This window comes from Colias eurytheme, chromosome 11 (assembly GCF_061535395.1).
Source record: "Colias eurytheme isolate Ceu_HAF_F1 chromosome 11, ilColEury1 Martin Lab GWU primary, whole genome shotgun sequence".
Classification (NCBI taxonomy): domain Eukaryota; kingdom Metazoa; phylum Arthropoda; class Insecta; order Lepidoptera; family Pieridae; genus Colias; species Colias eurytheme.
The window spans coordinates 6,499,388-6,514,583 of record NC_142990.1 but is presented as its reverse complement, the minus strand read 5'-3'; the positions used below and the strand labels follow the sequence as shown (position 1 = coordinate 6,514,583).

Here is a 15,196-nt window from a genome sequence, read left to right as displayed (position 1 = left end):
GACGTCTGCTTCTATGAAACAATCGTTGTTACGAATATCTAAAAGTGCAGATTTGTGTGAATAATAAACGGATTATCTATACTAATATTATAAAGCTGAAGAGTTTGTTTGTTTGTTGGAACGCGCTAATCTTAGGAACTACTGGGCCGATTTGTAAACTTCTGCCGGTGTTAGATAGCCCATTTATCGAGAAAGGCTATACGCTATATAATATCATTACCCTAAGACTCACAAGACCGGAGCAATGCGGGTGAGACCGCAGGCAACAGCTAGTAAATTATAAATGATGATAAACAAGACAACCTTTTTACTGTTGACTGACTGCCTAATTATTGTTGTTCGGAATATTTTGGATTATACTTTTTATGTTATATATTATAATTTTGTATAGTTGCTATACAAGTGTGCTAACTAGTTTTTTATGAGCATTATCATATCGCATTTATAATATACTCTAATAGCAAAAAAATATTAATTACAAAATCTAAGACAGAGTTCAAAAATTTTAATATTATGTATCTCTTGATTCTAAATGTATTATGATTGATCCTTTAATTGTTTTAATTATACACTTACATACTTCATTCACACATTCTTTGTAGTTATAAGAAACTAGAGGTCCGCCCCGGCTTCGCCCGTGGTACATATTTCACAATAAAAGGTAGCCTATGTCCTTTCTCGGGTATCAAAATATCTCCATACCAAATATAATGCAAATTGGTTCAGTAGTTTAGGCGTGATTGAGTAACAGACAGACAGACAGAGTTACTTTCGCATTTATAATATTAGTATGGATGATTGCTTGTATAAAATTATATGAAATGAGAAATTATGCATGTAGTTTCTTTACTTAGGTACAAAAAATGTGGGAAAGTTTGATAATACATAACGAGGTACAACAATAGAATTGGCTATTTATATGATTGAAATAGTCAATTCTATAACAATATAAATATAATATTTGTATACACAAAAATATTAGGCATAAAATTTTATGTATCATAGCGATTGATTTAAACACAAGTTAAAATTTCACATTGTAAGAATGCTCAATCGGTCAACGTACATTTACAATAATATCATAAAAATGAATAGCTGAGTGTTGGTAAGCCCAAACTCGAGAACGGCTGAACCGATTTCGTTAATTCTTAGATATTTTATAAGTAATATGACTTGGAGTAGGTTCTTATGGAGAGAAAACGTAAATATGTACCTGGAGAAGCCGGGGCGGACCGCTAGTTTACAATGAAAATTTTAAATACATGAGTATTTGTAAAAAATAGGTATATAGTTTTCTTTGACGTCTTCGGCATTTTTCGACAAAAGATCGCTGATCGTCTCTAATCTACATAATATTTAACCTTTAATACATAAGGATAAATATTAATATTATAGTGTAAACCTTTATATTAATTTTTATGATTATTAATTCAAAAACTATTTATTAAACCAGTTTTATTTACGTGCGTGATTATTATTTTTATTGTATGAAAATCGCTATATTTAGTTAAGGAACTGCCTTTTAAGGTTGTAAACAATATTAAACCTTTGTGAATTAAAACTTTGTATTGAATGATTTATCTCCATATATATAAAATTCCCGTGTGACAATGTTAATTACCATACTCCTCCGAAACGGCTTAAATCTATTTTTCATACCCCTAAGTGATAACAGCAAGGCAGAACAACGTTTGCCGTGGCAGCTAGTTATTTTATAGAAACCAAATGATATATTCCACTTAACAAACACATGGTAGCAGTTGTCTGTACTTGTAATGTCGGTTACTTATGGGCGCAATCTTATGTAACTGCATCATCAACGGAAGACACATCTTAAAGATAGTTATTATCGTGTTGCCAAATGTAGATTGATATCGAACATTACGAATTGAAAATTTATCATATTATATTAGTTATGACTTTTACTGTTAGTTCTATTACTGTATACTAGTTTTCTACTTCACCGACATTCTGTATGTACCTATTGAATAAAATATAGAAGTTATATAAAATTGTTGAATCAATTAATAACTTAATAAGATTATTATTATGAAATATTATATTATTCGTTCTATGTAATTATATTAGTTAATCTCTGCAATATACAATATTAACAGGTGTAATAGTTTTTTTTACAGTACATAACAATAAATCATACATAAAAGTTTGTATTTAGGTTATGTCTATTTTAATTTTGAAGCTTCATTTTTTAGTGGGTTGGATTTATTTATAAAAAAAATCTTTGGCCATTATGTATTTGGTAAGGTGAAGGTTCGGATCCGACATCATACTCGTTTTTTTTCAATTCTTCACCATTTAATATTTAACATTTTTATGTATATAGCTATAATTATTTGATTTACGCATACGACTAGTTTCTGCCCCGCTTCGTCAATCCATACTAATATTATAAATGCGAAAGTAACTCTGTCTGTCTGTTACTCAATCACGCCTTAACTACTGAACCAATTTGCATGAAATTTGGTATAGAGATATTTTGAGATCCGAGAAAGGACATATGCTACTTTTTATCCCGGGAAATAGGATAGGTTTTATCCCGGAAATCCCACGGGAACGGGAACTATACGGGTTTTTCTTTGACTGCGCGGGCCAAGCTGCGGGTGGAAAGCTAGTTAATAATAAAAGAGCATACCTATATGTTATTTATAAAAGCTTAATTTTATAGAGATCGGGACATACAGCGATTTATTTAGTGAATATAGGTTATTCAATTTTATAAAACACTTTAATGTAAGCAAAAAATAATTTGTTTAATATTCTCTACTTAATAAAACTTAAACGTTGACTTAATAAAATAAACAACAAGACACAAAATCAAACAAAAGTTACTATCGCAAACGTGCGAAAAAATCGTGAGTTACCATCCTCGTTGGTAATGTTCCTAGACATTAAACTACTTATTAAACATCTGTTGGATAATCAAATGCGTTAATGCATCTTTAAACACGAACACCGCTTGTTTGTTCATTTAACCGGCTTATTTTTGTTTGTGTTTTTTTATTAGAACATTCTGATAGCACTATGTTATCTATGGTGCAATATGAAATGCAAATGTGTGAGTATTCGTGCATATCGCTTCGTATAAAATTAGTATTGTAAGCATTAATCCATTATCCATTATCTAAAAAGTAACTCTGTCTGTCTCTTCTTCACGACCCATTAATACGAGAAAGGACAAAGGATAGTTTTAATCCTAGAAATCTCACGGAAATGGAAATTACGCGGACGAAGTCGCGGACGGGAAGCTAGTAGCTTACGTATGTGTCTGTGAAATACGTGATCTTCACATTCCGCGCTGGCATATCTTAGTTAGCTACACAGTTAAATCGTTACAAATTATAAAAAAATATGGAAATACAGGATGAGATGAGTTATGAAGAACCTTTGAACTGCTAATTGAAGAAAATTAGATCAATGGAACTTAGATAATCCCGGAATGGTCTAGTACAAGTCGAAAAAGTTTGATTATATTAACATCTAGTGGACTATAGAACACAATAGATTATATAAATATACCTATATATAAATGTTAAAAGGTGAATATCACATTACATCAACGATTAGTTACTCAATGTAGGCAGTTTTGTATATGGCAACGCAATAAAAGGCAAAAAATATTTAAAAATATTATCAATATGTAACAGAAGATAAAAATCAGGAGTAAAGCACCCTTTGAACTTGTTGCACAAGCGGTATGTTAACCCATTGACCACCGTAAGGCCCGATCGGGGCGCGACACAATAGATTTTCTATTGTGTCTGTGATTCCGAGGACTGATGGATTAACTGATACTAAGCTGTTGCTACAGACGAGCGAAAACAACGGGTTATGTAACCCAGGTGATTCCTATAAACGTTCTTCCCATTGCATTAGTGCGTATCGATGCGTAGAAAAGCTTAAAAACAAAAGTACGGAACACTTCGATATTAATAAACGGTGCTCCAGCTCCATGACTGTCTGGAAAATTTCAAATGTAATCACAAATTAAAAACACAACATTAAGCAGATGTTAGATGTACAAATATATTTACACATTAAAAACAACATTAAAATAACATATTATGAAAAATAATTTTTGTCACAATTTATATTAATAGACAAAATCAACTTACTAATTAAAAAAATAATATTTATAATTCCATTAGAATAGACATTTTTCTCATATACAATTGTTTTCCCTGCAAGAAAACTCCGTGCTCATCCTCCGAAAACACTCTGATAAGAAACAGAGGCATCTGATAAAGCTAATCCAGTATTGCGGAGACAAATCGGGTATGAAAGTGTGATGTCTCAGGGCAGAGCGCGAGTAAGTGGCAGGGGTGAAGTATATAAGTGAGCGTACAACTACCACTCTGAATAGTTCCAAGAAGACACCGTGCTCAACTGTTGCACGCGCACCCACGCACAATCACAATGAAATTACTGGTGAGTCCAAAAAGTTCATTAAATAATCTATTTAATCGATGCTTCCATCTCAACAATCCTCCATTATCCTCTGAGCACGGGATCGAAAAGGAAAGTATATTATGTATCCGTCAATTATGTTTTTACTTCGACGTAATTAGGTCAGGCTGATCATTTGGAATGAATCTTGCTAATGTAAGAGTTTCCGCAATCAGAGGCTGTAAGAGTCAACACAAATAAGGTCAGTAGATATGTCGGTTGTTGAACTTTGACATAATAGCAGAGTTCTATGTAACATTGGTACTATCTTTTAAATGGAGTTATTCTTATTGATGATAGTCGTAATCTTTACACTTGCATTTTTAAATTGAAGTATATAGTCCTTTTAAAGTATTTTTTTATTTTTCAAAAAATGCACTGAAAAATATTAAAGAAATATTTTAAGTATTCCTAAAATATCTTACAATTTATTAAATAATCCTTATTTCGTAATAGGCTTAAATAATAACTGAAACTTACATAATAAAGTTACATTTTTATGCTTCATACATAATCTTACGCGAATATTCATTGTATAATACATATATCAAAGAGAAACATTTATCCGTCCATAACTTAGCATTATTGATAGAATGATTTCTGAAATACCTATTACTCATTGTCAATAAATAACCTCATTTAGAAAACATTCTGTTATACAAACGGTCTCGTTCATCGTGTGGACACATTACATAACATCACTTTCTAGGTCACAAATTAAAGTTCAGGCCAACATAATTTTTTATTAGTAAACTATCATCGACTTTGCAAATATAAAATAATTTAATCGCTATTTGAGAATTAGAATAATTATGTGATAAAAATGTTAAACGTAGGTTAATTCTTTGTCCCACCGCAGAAAAATAGCTGTGTTTTACCTGAAAATAAAACACATATTAAATACTTACCTATATTTGAAGCTTACTTCATTGAGAAGGTACCTAGCTTTTTCCGCCTATTTTGCCCTCTCTTTCCGTTGTATATATGCTATCTCTCTCGCACACCTCTCCACCAGGTGGCGGGGCGCACGATAATGTGCGGGCGCTGGATGTTTTTTCATTGAGTCGAAATCCACAACAGGTGGACGTTAAGTGTAAGCTTCAAATATAGGTAAGTATTTAATATGTGTTTTATTTTCAGGTAAAACACAGCTATTAAACACTTGACCGTAATTTGAAGCTTACTTCATTGAGACCTGTTTGTTACCCACCTGGTGTACAATGTGACGCCAATGTGAATTTGAATACATAAGTAATTACTTATTTCTTTATTTGAAAGAGTAAGGTGTGCAGATAGTATACCTACTAATAAATCACACAAATTTTTATTTTATATAATATATTAACAATCCCAGATGAAAAGTTAATCAAATAAGAACCAAAAAGTTAATCATAATGATTCAAAGTATTAGAACTTATGAGATTGGTTCAAGCGTACCTTAGTTAACCTTTTTGAAAAGTTAAAGTTACTACAATTTCCACTATCTTTAGCGTAAATCTGCGAAAGCGCCAGTAACGACTTTCAATTACGCATTTAGATGTTACTTACAAAATGAAGCAACAGCTGATCCCGACGAGGCAAAAATACCTCAAACTCAAACCTTTATTTATTCAATTAGAACTCTGCAGAAGCATCATTGAATCATCTTAACATAGAATTACCAAATATCTCAACTCACACAGTTTTAACCCAACCTGCTACAAGCGGACAAGAAGAGACCTTGGTCCTTACTTTTGGGGTCAGAAGTAAATTTAAAAGGTCACCCCTTGAATAAGGCATTAAAATAACAAAACAGGTAAATGGTTTAAATTATAAAACAGATTTTTAACATCCAACTAAACCGTGCGGTATCTTTTAATGTTTAGAGCCAACGTCGCAATCATAATCTAAACATGGCTGGTACTTTCAGTACAATGCATGAATTATTTATTTAAAACTGATAGGTCATAAACTCTGTACTGGAAACAAATATACTGAACCCAAGAGACTAAAATGATAAAGAGCTTATCTGTGTCCCAAAACTGCAATTACTACAGCTAAGTACGTTACTTTTAATCAATTCAGTTTTAAGATATAATTATGATTTACATCAGAACTTATATACCGAAAGTCTCGGGACTACATAACGTGACTTATTCATAATAGTGTTTGTGCATAACACTAGGCAGTCAACAGCTATATGAACGTCAGATAGGAAAAGAGCCAAATTTATCCAGTCAGTAATAAAGGATTTTAACTATACTTATTATAATTCAATCAACTACTACTAGCTACTCCGTACGTCTTTTGGGTAGACGGAGGCAAATAGGATTTTTATTCCAACTATATCATTTGATATTTTGAAAATGTACTCCACATTTTCATACCGTCAGAGTCATTTTGCAGATTATAGTGGTGCAGCACTGAACACTGTCTATTAGGTGGCTGGTGCTGCTGACCGGGCCTTCAGTTCCGCTTTCCAGAATACCTTCACCCTTCTAGGTGCTACTACTACTGAAATAGCGGTACTCTATCGCGTCGTTCAGGTCTCTAACTGACAGGATTTCTCATATTATCGTAACAACCTCGCTCGTTCTAATGCTGGGGCCACACTAACGGGAAATGCCATTAATTAACGCGATAATGAACGTTAACTTTAGGTGTAGCCAGTATGATTTAACAACGGCATTAACATTGCCGTTTGGCGAGGCGATAGCTTTATCGCGAGAATTAACGCAATGAAGCGGTCACACTACGTCCATCTTGCTAGAATTTTAGTAAAATTAACGCCGTTTTTATCGCCAACAATCGGCATTCACGTTGACCGTTCAAGTGTAGCCACCCACTTAACGCCTTAAAAATTATCGGAATAATTATCGCGATAAAGGGCATTAGACGTTAGACGTTAGTGTGGCCCCAGCATTACGAGAACAAATTATCGCCAAGGAATTCTGCTGCAGGATAATGGCAAGAGAGATTATAAGCTTAACTATGCATTATTATGCTCTGGAATATGGTGGATTTTGAGTACTATCGTCGTCTGGAAGTATCTCCTTTCGATTAACTTCATTAAGGATGCAGATCTGATCCCATCTTTGTTCCGTAGGAATGCTACGACAGTCTAAACGTTACACTGGACAAAGAAAATTGCCCTAAATATAGTCGGTTGTTCCAACATCCGTAATATGGCTAGCCTACCTTGCTAGCCCTTGATTGTAACTGCTACCAATGCAGGCATTGCTCTCGTGTTGTCCACAGTTGTGCGAGTGCAAAAATGAAGAACAGAGCTCGTGGGGAGCTATGTCCAATGAATCTGTGTTAAGATTATGACAGTATAGGACAGTTAGCTGTGGATGCGAAGACAGGACATTACTTTATTCATCCGTAAACACGCGAGGCAGCCACGGACAGCGATATAGCAAGAACTAAACTAGCAAAGTTTAGTTCGCTTACCAGACTTATATTTTAAAAACCGTATAGTCTGTACCTACTGCATTTCATTTATTGCCCCCCCCCCCCCCTCAAAGCAAAGAAATGAACAGTCATTTGGCAGAGCTTTCTCGTTAGGGTAGGGGTTCCAAGTAATATCTAATAATAAGAGGCTTTTGTTTGGATAGATTGACTTTCCGTTATTTATCCTCTATCCTATGTAACTCAACAGTCAGTATTCTCAGTATTCGTTGAGTACTTAAACGTTTTACGTAAATAGTTGTATATAACTTTATTATACAATATAATAATCCTGGTGGGATGACAAGAAACTTGTCTAACAAACGATTATCCTAATCCCTCAGCGATTTATTGTTTGAGCCCTGAAGAAAAATCTCATGGGTGCAATAATGAGGTCAAATGGGTTGAAAAACGAGTCAAATAAATTGCCTACAAGACCGGGCAACTAAAATAGGCCTATGAGAGGTCAAATATACGTAATCAATCGTTTGAAATTTGAAATTTGATTTTGAATCAATCGTCATTTGTTACATTCAATCGCTTTGCGATTAAAAAATCTCTTCCGATGTTTTTATATGAAAATTGGTCGGCTAGTGCCATTGAATGACGATACCACACATACCGTTGACACAAGGCTTGGTGACAATCCTCGAAACCACCGCCACAAATCATCTGCGAGATGATATTTGATCCGACTCGCCTTCCTTTGTTGTGAATAGGCTTTACATTGGTAAATACGATTTGTTCAATTCCAATTTCCATAATTGGTAAACCAATGGTGGTTTCCTGATTCCTGAAGCGTAAACTTTTAGGATACGAAGTATCAATTTCATGCGCCCATTATTTGACGTCTCTAACCTTTATTGTATTTATTAGGTCATATTACTATACTGCCCACTGTGAAGAAGATTTCAAAACCTTTTTCTACCTACCTTAGAAGAGTGAAGATCCGATACGGTCATATCCAAAACTTCTTTCGTGGGTCCTCGTTGACGAAAGCAAATATCTATGATCATTTTAATGATCAATCCTTTGTATATTTGCACCAATCGCCATCAAAGCCCCGCGAGGGCTGATATATATTTGCACCATGTCTCCGTGAGGTACTGTTGTAGTCAAAGCCCCGCGAGGGCTGATATATATTTGCACCATTTCTCCGTGAGGGACGGTTGTAATCAAAGCCCCGCGAGGGCTGATATATATTTGCACCATCTTTTCCGTGAGGGACGGTTGTAATCAAAGCCCCGCGAGGGCCGATATATATTTGCACCATTTCCCTGCGAGCGACAGCTGCGCGAGGGATGTTTGTAACTAGAAATAAGTAGGGCCTGCCAAAAAATGCTTAAGAGACACCCTGCGAGGGTGGATTTGACCTGGCTAACCCCTGCGAGGAGTAGTGGCCACATTTATGTATTCTGCTTCGAGCAAGAATACACCTTAGTGCTAATATAAAATTAGCAGTAAATAATCATTTAAATAATATAGCAATTAACAAGGTCCTTTAACTTATTTTCCAATGTTAGCGACAACTGTCCAGGATGAATTAATAAGAATTGATTTGACAATGGTAATTAATTATTATGTTTATATAAAAAAGAACTAACTATTTAATAAATTCATAATTCAAATCAATTCACTAAATTTTAAAATGAACTTCGATTCATTTTTATTTTTGTTCATGCAATCGATGTAACATTTAGTTGCTTTATATCCGTTAACATTCCTTACGAACGCAACCATACCGTCGTAGGACGTTATATTTAATTGAACAAAATAATCTCCACTCACCCGCAATTTTTTACTTTTTGTCAAGGTGTACAAGTTTATAATATTATTCTAAAACGTTAGAAGTGAATTGTAAATCCTTTGAAATAAATGTATCTAAATCTAATTTATATTAAGGTATCTCGATAATTATTATACGATAACCCTTTCAGCACAAGTTCAGTAAACCAAAGAATTTAATTGTAAAATTTTGGTACTTACTCGTTTAAACAAAAAAGTTGCATCATTTGAAACATAGGAAACGTAATTTTCAATCAAATTAGCCGTGTGTAATATGTATATTTTCACATAAAAACGGATCAGAATAATACTCATAAAAAGACACGTATAGACTACGGATAGTTTTGAATGTGTGGTACATTCATGGTACGTATCTACTATACATGAGCGAATTCCATCATTATTCAGTTGAGCTGTAACTCCCGTACGATTTATAAAATAATATCACAACATGTTCTGACATGTCGTGACTTCTTGGAGCTGACTCATCTCGTTCGATAATTTTTAGTAATAAACTATTATAGGAATTCCGAACCGTTCCTAGCGATAACGACAATGTAATAAAGTCGTAGCAATGGATTGTATGCCTGTAAAGCTTTGAGTTGGCTCATATCCATACTAAGTAGGTATTAATTGTAATTTTTCCAAGAAAAATTCACTTGTAACCTTGTAATAAAAACACATTGTTAAAAATGAAATAAATAATTAAAAATATCTATATACAAGAGAGGGTATTTGATATATCTAGTAATATCAAATAATCACAAAAGTAATATTAACGATTCGAGTAAAGCCGAACGGTAACACCGTTAAAATAGCTTTACTCACAGTATTAAAAATTCAAATATTAATTAGTACATATTGCATAATGAAATATTTCAAAAGAAAAGTTACTATTTCAAGTAAAATGTAACGGTTGTATCGTTAATTTTAAATATCTTTTTTCATGCTATTAAGTATTTAAGCATATTGAAAAATAAACTATTGCTGAAGGATTCATTAAAAACCTCAGCATTTTAAATAAAGTCCAACGATTATACCGTTGACTTTAAAGATTTTTACTCATTTTTAAGTAAAATATTATTAGAATAGATGTAAAAATAACTCACTGTACCGATCCGACGGGATACACTTTTTAACACTTTTAGCACTTGCTTTAAGCAATACTTAATAGCACCAAGGTTGTAGTCTTGTAGACAACCTTCTCGCGGCGGAAGCTAGACGCCAATGAAAAAACATCCAGCGCCCGCACATTATCGTGCGCCCCGCCACCTGGTGGAGAGGTGTGCGAGAGAGATAGCATATATACAACGGAAAGAGAGGGCAAAATAGGCGGAAAAAGCTAGGTACCTTCTCAATGAAGTAAGCTTCAAATTACGGTCAAGTGTTTAATAATAAAAGTTCATAAAAACAGTGATTTACATTAAATTATTCATTCACGTGTGGTATACGTGCGCGAGTATATTTGATATGCTAACGATTCGAGAAGAGTCGCGGCCTTGACATACAAAGCCTGATCCCTTTCTTGGATATCATCTAATCAAGTTCTTTGTCGAATTTTTGGAATAATTTTACATAAATTTATTCATGCTTAAGTCATGTATTGATTTAAGGAAAATTTTGAAAGATTTTTAGAGACCATATTAAATTAAATTTAATTTTGTATTGTATGTTTTTATATTATACAATTGCAAAATGTTCGTTGCCTCGAACATGATCTATTTATTCGTTTCGCTTTTCAGTAACTGAAAAGAGTTTTTTGTTATTTAATATTGTGTTAGATCATACCGGTCACGATCATTGTTATAAGCGTCTGCACTTGCATTGTGTAATGGAAAACATTGTTCGATGTGAGAGATTCAATGCTAACGAAGCGTAACTTTTAAGTACATCTCAATGAAAACAATGTCGAGTTATGGACGTGTAAGCCAATACATGTTTTACTGGGCTCACTTTCGCCCAACCTGCGTGGCGAATGAGTGTCGCAATAATTTGGTACCTATTGTATCCGTCCCACCTGATCTTGCAACATCTTGAATATGATTAAGCTCTTCTCCGGCTGACATCATTTTGTTCCATTACTCCTTTAACTTATCATATGCGTATTTCAGGTAGTATTGTCGGCTGTACTAGCCCTTACAGCGGCTATCCCTCAACGGCGGGTATCGCTGAAACCTGAGGCCGCTGCAGATGACCAACAGACAGCCGAACAAAACTACAACTTCCCACAGGGTGACTACAGGCAACAGCCCCAAGAATACAGAAAACCCGTTGACGACTTCAGACCCAAAGTCCAGTTGGAAACTACCACTTTCATTCCCATCATCAGTTTTGACAAGGAACAAGGAACCGATGGAAGCTACAAAACAGCGTAAGTTGCATAATATTATGTCAATGTATATTCACTTACGCTCGACTTACATCAATAGTTTGCATGTAAATAGCAAAGTGGAATTATGCATTATACAGTAAAATAAATATTTTACTCATGTCAGTATAATAATAATGTTTTATGTCTATAATTATCACTCTTATTTAATATTGAAGGCAGCGTAATCAAGTCTATATAATATTGATTTCAGTTACGAAACTGGCAACCACATTCAAGCCAGTGAGCAAGGTTACCTGAGGAACCTTGGCGAAAACGCCGACATCCCAACCATCGTGCAACAAGGTTCATACTCCTACACCGCTCCTGACGGCCAGATCATCACCGTCGAGTACACAGCTGACGAAAACGGATTCAGAGTCAAGGGCGACCACATCCCCACCCCCCCACCAGTGTCACCTGAAATCCAAAAGGGACTTGATCTCATCTACGCTGGAATCAAGGCCAACCAGGTAACTTTCTTTATTTCAACATAACGATGCGCTAACCCACATATTTTGCATTTGACCTTTAGGATATTTTTAAAGTTTTAAAGCTATGATTTGTAAATTCTAGTATCGGTGAATTGATGAAAATTTTATGTAACACTCGTTATTCGGTGAAATTTATTTATCAGGAACTAAAAATACGCAAATTAATACATTTATGTATGTTATGTACGCAAATTAATACATTTATGTATGTTAAACGTTAATACGTTTAACATACATAAATGTATTAATTTGCAATTTTGATTAAAATCAAAATTGCAATTAGATTCATCTAGTTAAACGTATTAACGTTTAACTAGATGAATCATACTTTTGTATCTTGAGACAAGCTTATTCCGTGTTTTAAAAAATGTTAAGAATAAACTTTACGCTCTGAGCGTGTTTTTAACAATTATGTATAAGATTAGTTAACATGAAGCTGAAGAGTTTTTTTATTTGTTTCAATGCGCTAATCTCAGAAACAGCTGGACCAATTCCAAAAATGTTTTTACCATTGGATATTTACGTGAACCCTGAGTGCTCGAAACACATATATGTACTACGGGTGAAGCCAGAATAGACATAAGTTTAAAACTTATATAATTTACTACTATATTATCTTATATATAAAGTATTTTTTATGACTTTCAGGAACGTGTTGCATCTGAACTTAAGAATAACCCTGAAGCTACCAGACAAAACGAAGAGAGAGCCGCCTTTGACTACAAAGGTCAATACTACCAACAATAAATTTCATGAAGTGGACTTAACAGTGAAATAAGTGACCCGCACTTTTTATCCGAGGCACATTGTTATTAGTGCAACAGTAATGTAAAATGCTCTATGAGCATTTTCAAGTCAGTTTAGTGTAATAATAGAAATTTACTTTTTTACAAACTCCGTGAAGATTTGCGCCGGTACAACGTTTTCTTGATGTGATAATTCATAGTTTTAGATACAAATAATTGTAGCTGTTATCTGAAGTATATATAAAGATGTCAATCTTTTATATATTCAGTAACGTTTCACACTGCCAATAATAGAATAAGAATATCTGATTGTGACAAGACCGATTTCTCCGAAAACATTAGGAAGAAAAATACTCATAACTTCTGATAAATGATTATATATGTCACATAATTCTGATAACTCAAGACTGTTTATTGTTATAAAAGAGAAGGAAGTTTTTATGTCATATTTTTGTTTATCAAAATACTTTTATGGATTTTGTACATAGCCTAATTTTTATACTATTTCAATAAAATGTTGAATAATTTTATAATAATAATAATGTATAATTAAACAGATTTGTTGTCATTTATGTACCTTTCCAGTCTGTCAACACTTTAGAAAGAAAGAAAGAAAGAAAGAAACATTTTAAGGAAACATTTTATGAAATGCTCAATAATTTTATATTAATATTCGTCTGCTATACATTTTTTATTACAACTATATAATTCAATCACTACATAGTATAAAACAAAGACACCGTCTATGTGCCTGTATGCTTAGATCTTTAAAATTGCGCATCAGATTTTGATGGGATTTTTTTATAGACAGTGATTCAAGGTGAAGGGTTAATATATAATTTATTAGGTTTTAGACAAACCGGGCGAAGCTGTGGGATGCTAGTATATTATATAGATAACCGATTCCCTACCCTTACTGAGACCGCCTCCTTCGCACAGTGATTGAGCGTAGATTCCCGGTGGAGACGAAGAATAAAAATGTCTCGGTCTGGCAGGACACAGAAGGCTGATCACCTACTTGTCCCTAAAGAAAATCAATCAGTGAAACAGATGTGTGCATAATACATCTGCCCCTTACCCCACTAGGGGACAAGGGACTTCACTTACATACTTACTTACCCTTAAACAATAAGTTATACTTTTAAAAAAATTATATTACAGTAATAAAATTTCTAACATACCGCAACAAATTAGGATGGCAAGAATGCATGTTTTTCGGACGCTCCGATAGGAGTAGCGCACAACATCGAAACTCATCAATGTACATAGTTAGCAGAAAAGCAAATCAGAAGTGTACATACGTAAAATAAAATATGGAAAAATAACCGATAAGTATCCAGTAGTTGTCTAGAGAAATGTAAGAAATCCACAAATCAAAAAGTTACAATCTAAGTTGACTGTCATGTCACCAAATGTCTAGCGAAGAAAAATGATACTGCAAAACATATTTATTTCTTCTGACTCCCGTAACTCATAACTGCCCCTTCAATTACATTTGAACGTAGTATAGACATACAAATATAATAAATACTGCATAGGCATATCTTAAATTTAAAAAATAAAATATAAGGGATCCTTATATGTAATATAAATGTGAAAGTATGTATGTACATACATACGGCTGTTTGTAACTCTTTCGCGCAAATATTACTGAACCGATTAGAATGAAATTAGCTAAGACCCAAAATAACACGTCATAGGCCTATTTTTATACCGGATATCCCACAGGAACTATGCAGGATTTTCTATAAAAACGCGGGTGGAACCGCGGGGGGAAAGCTGAAAGCTGAAGAAGTGCCTACGTTACACTATTTTTACAACTATCAATTATTTCATACTCAATTATTTAAATTTATGTGTATACAATTAAAAAATATTCCATCAAACTCGAGAATTTAACAAATAAATAA

General features: G+C 33.7%; 1 protein-coding gene across 1 annotated transcript; it reads left to right on the top strand.

Moving 5' to 3' along the window:
• The first annotated feature begins 4,289 nt into the window (after positions 1-4,289).
• Positions 4,290-13,840, top strand: Cpr49Ah (cuticular protein 49Ah). Its single transcript, XM_090107337.1, has 4 exons — positions 4,290-4,446; positions 11,790-12,049; positions 12,261-12,519; positions 13,189-13,840. Exons 1-4 carry the CDS (start codon positions 4,435-4,437, stop codon positions 13,285-13,287), a joined length of 630 nt encoding a protein of 209 aa, XP_089963463.1. The 5' UTR covers positions 4,290-4,434; the 3' UTR covers positions 13,288-13,840.
• Positions 13,841-15,196: the final 1,356 nt, after the last annotated feature.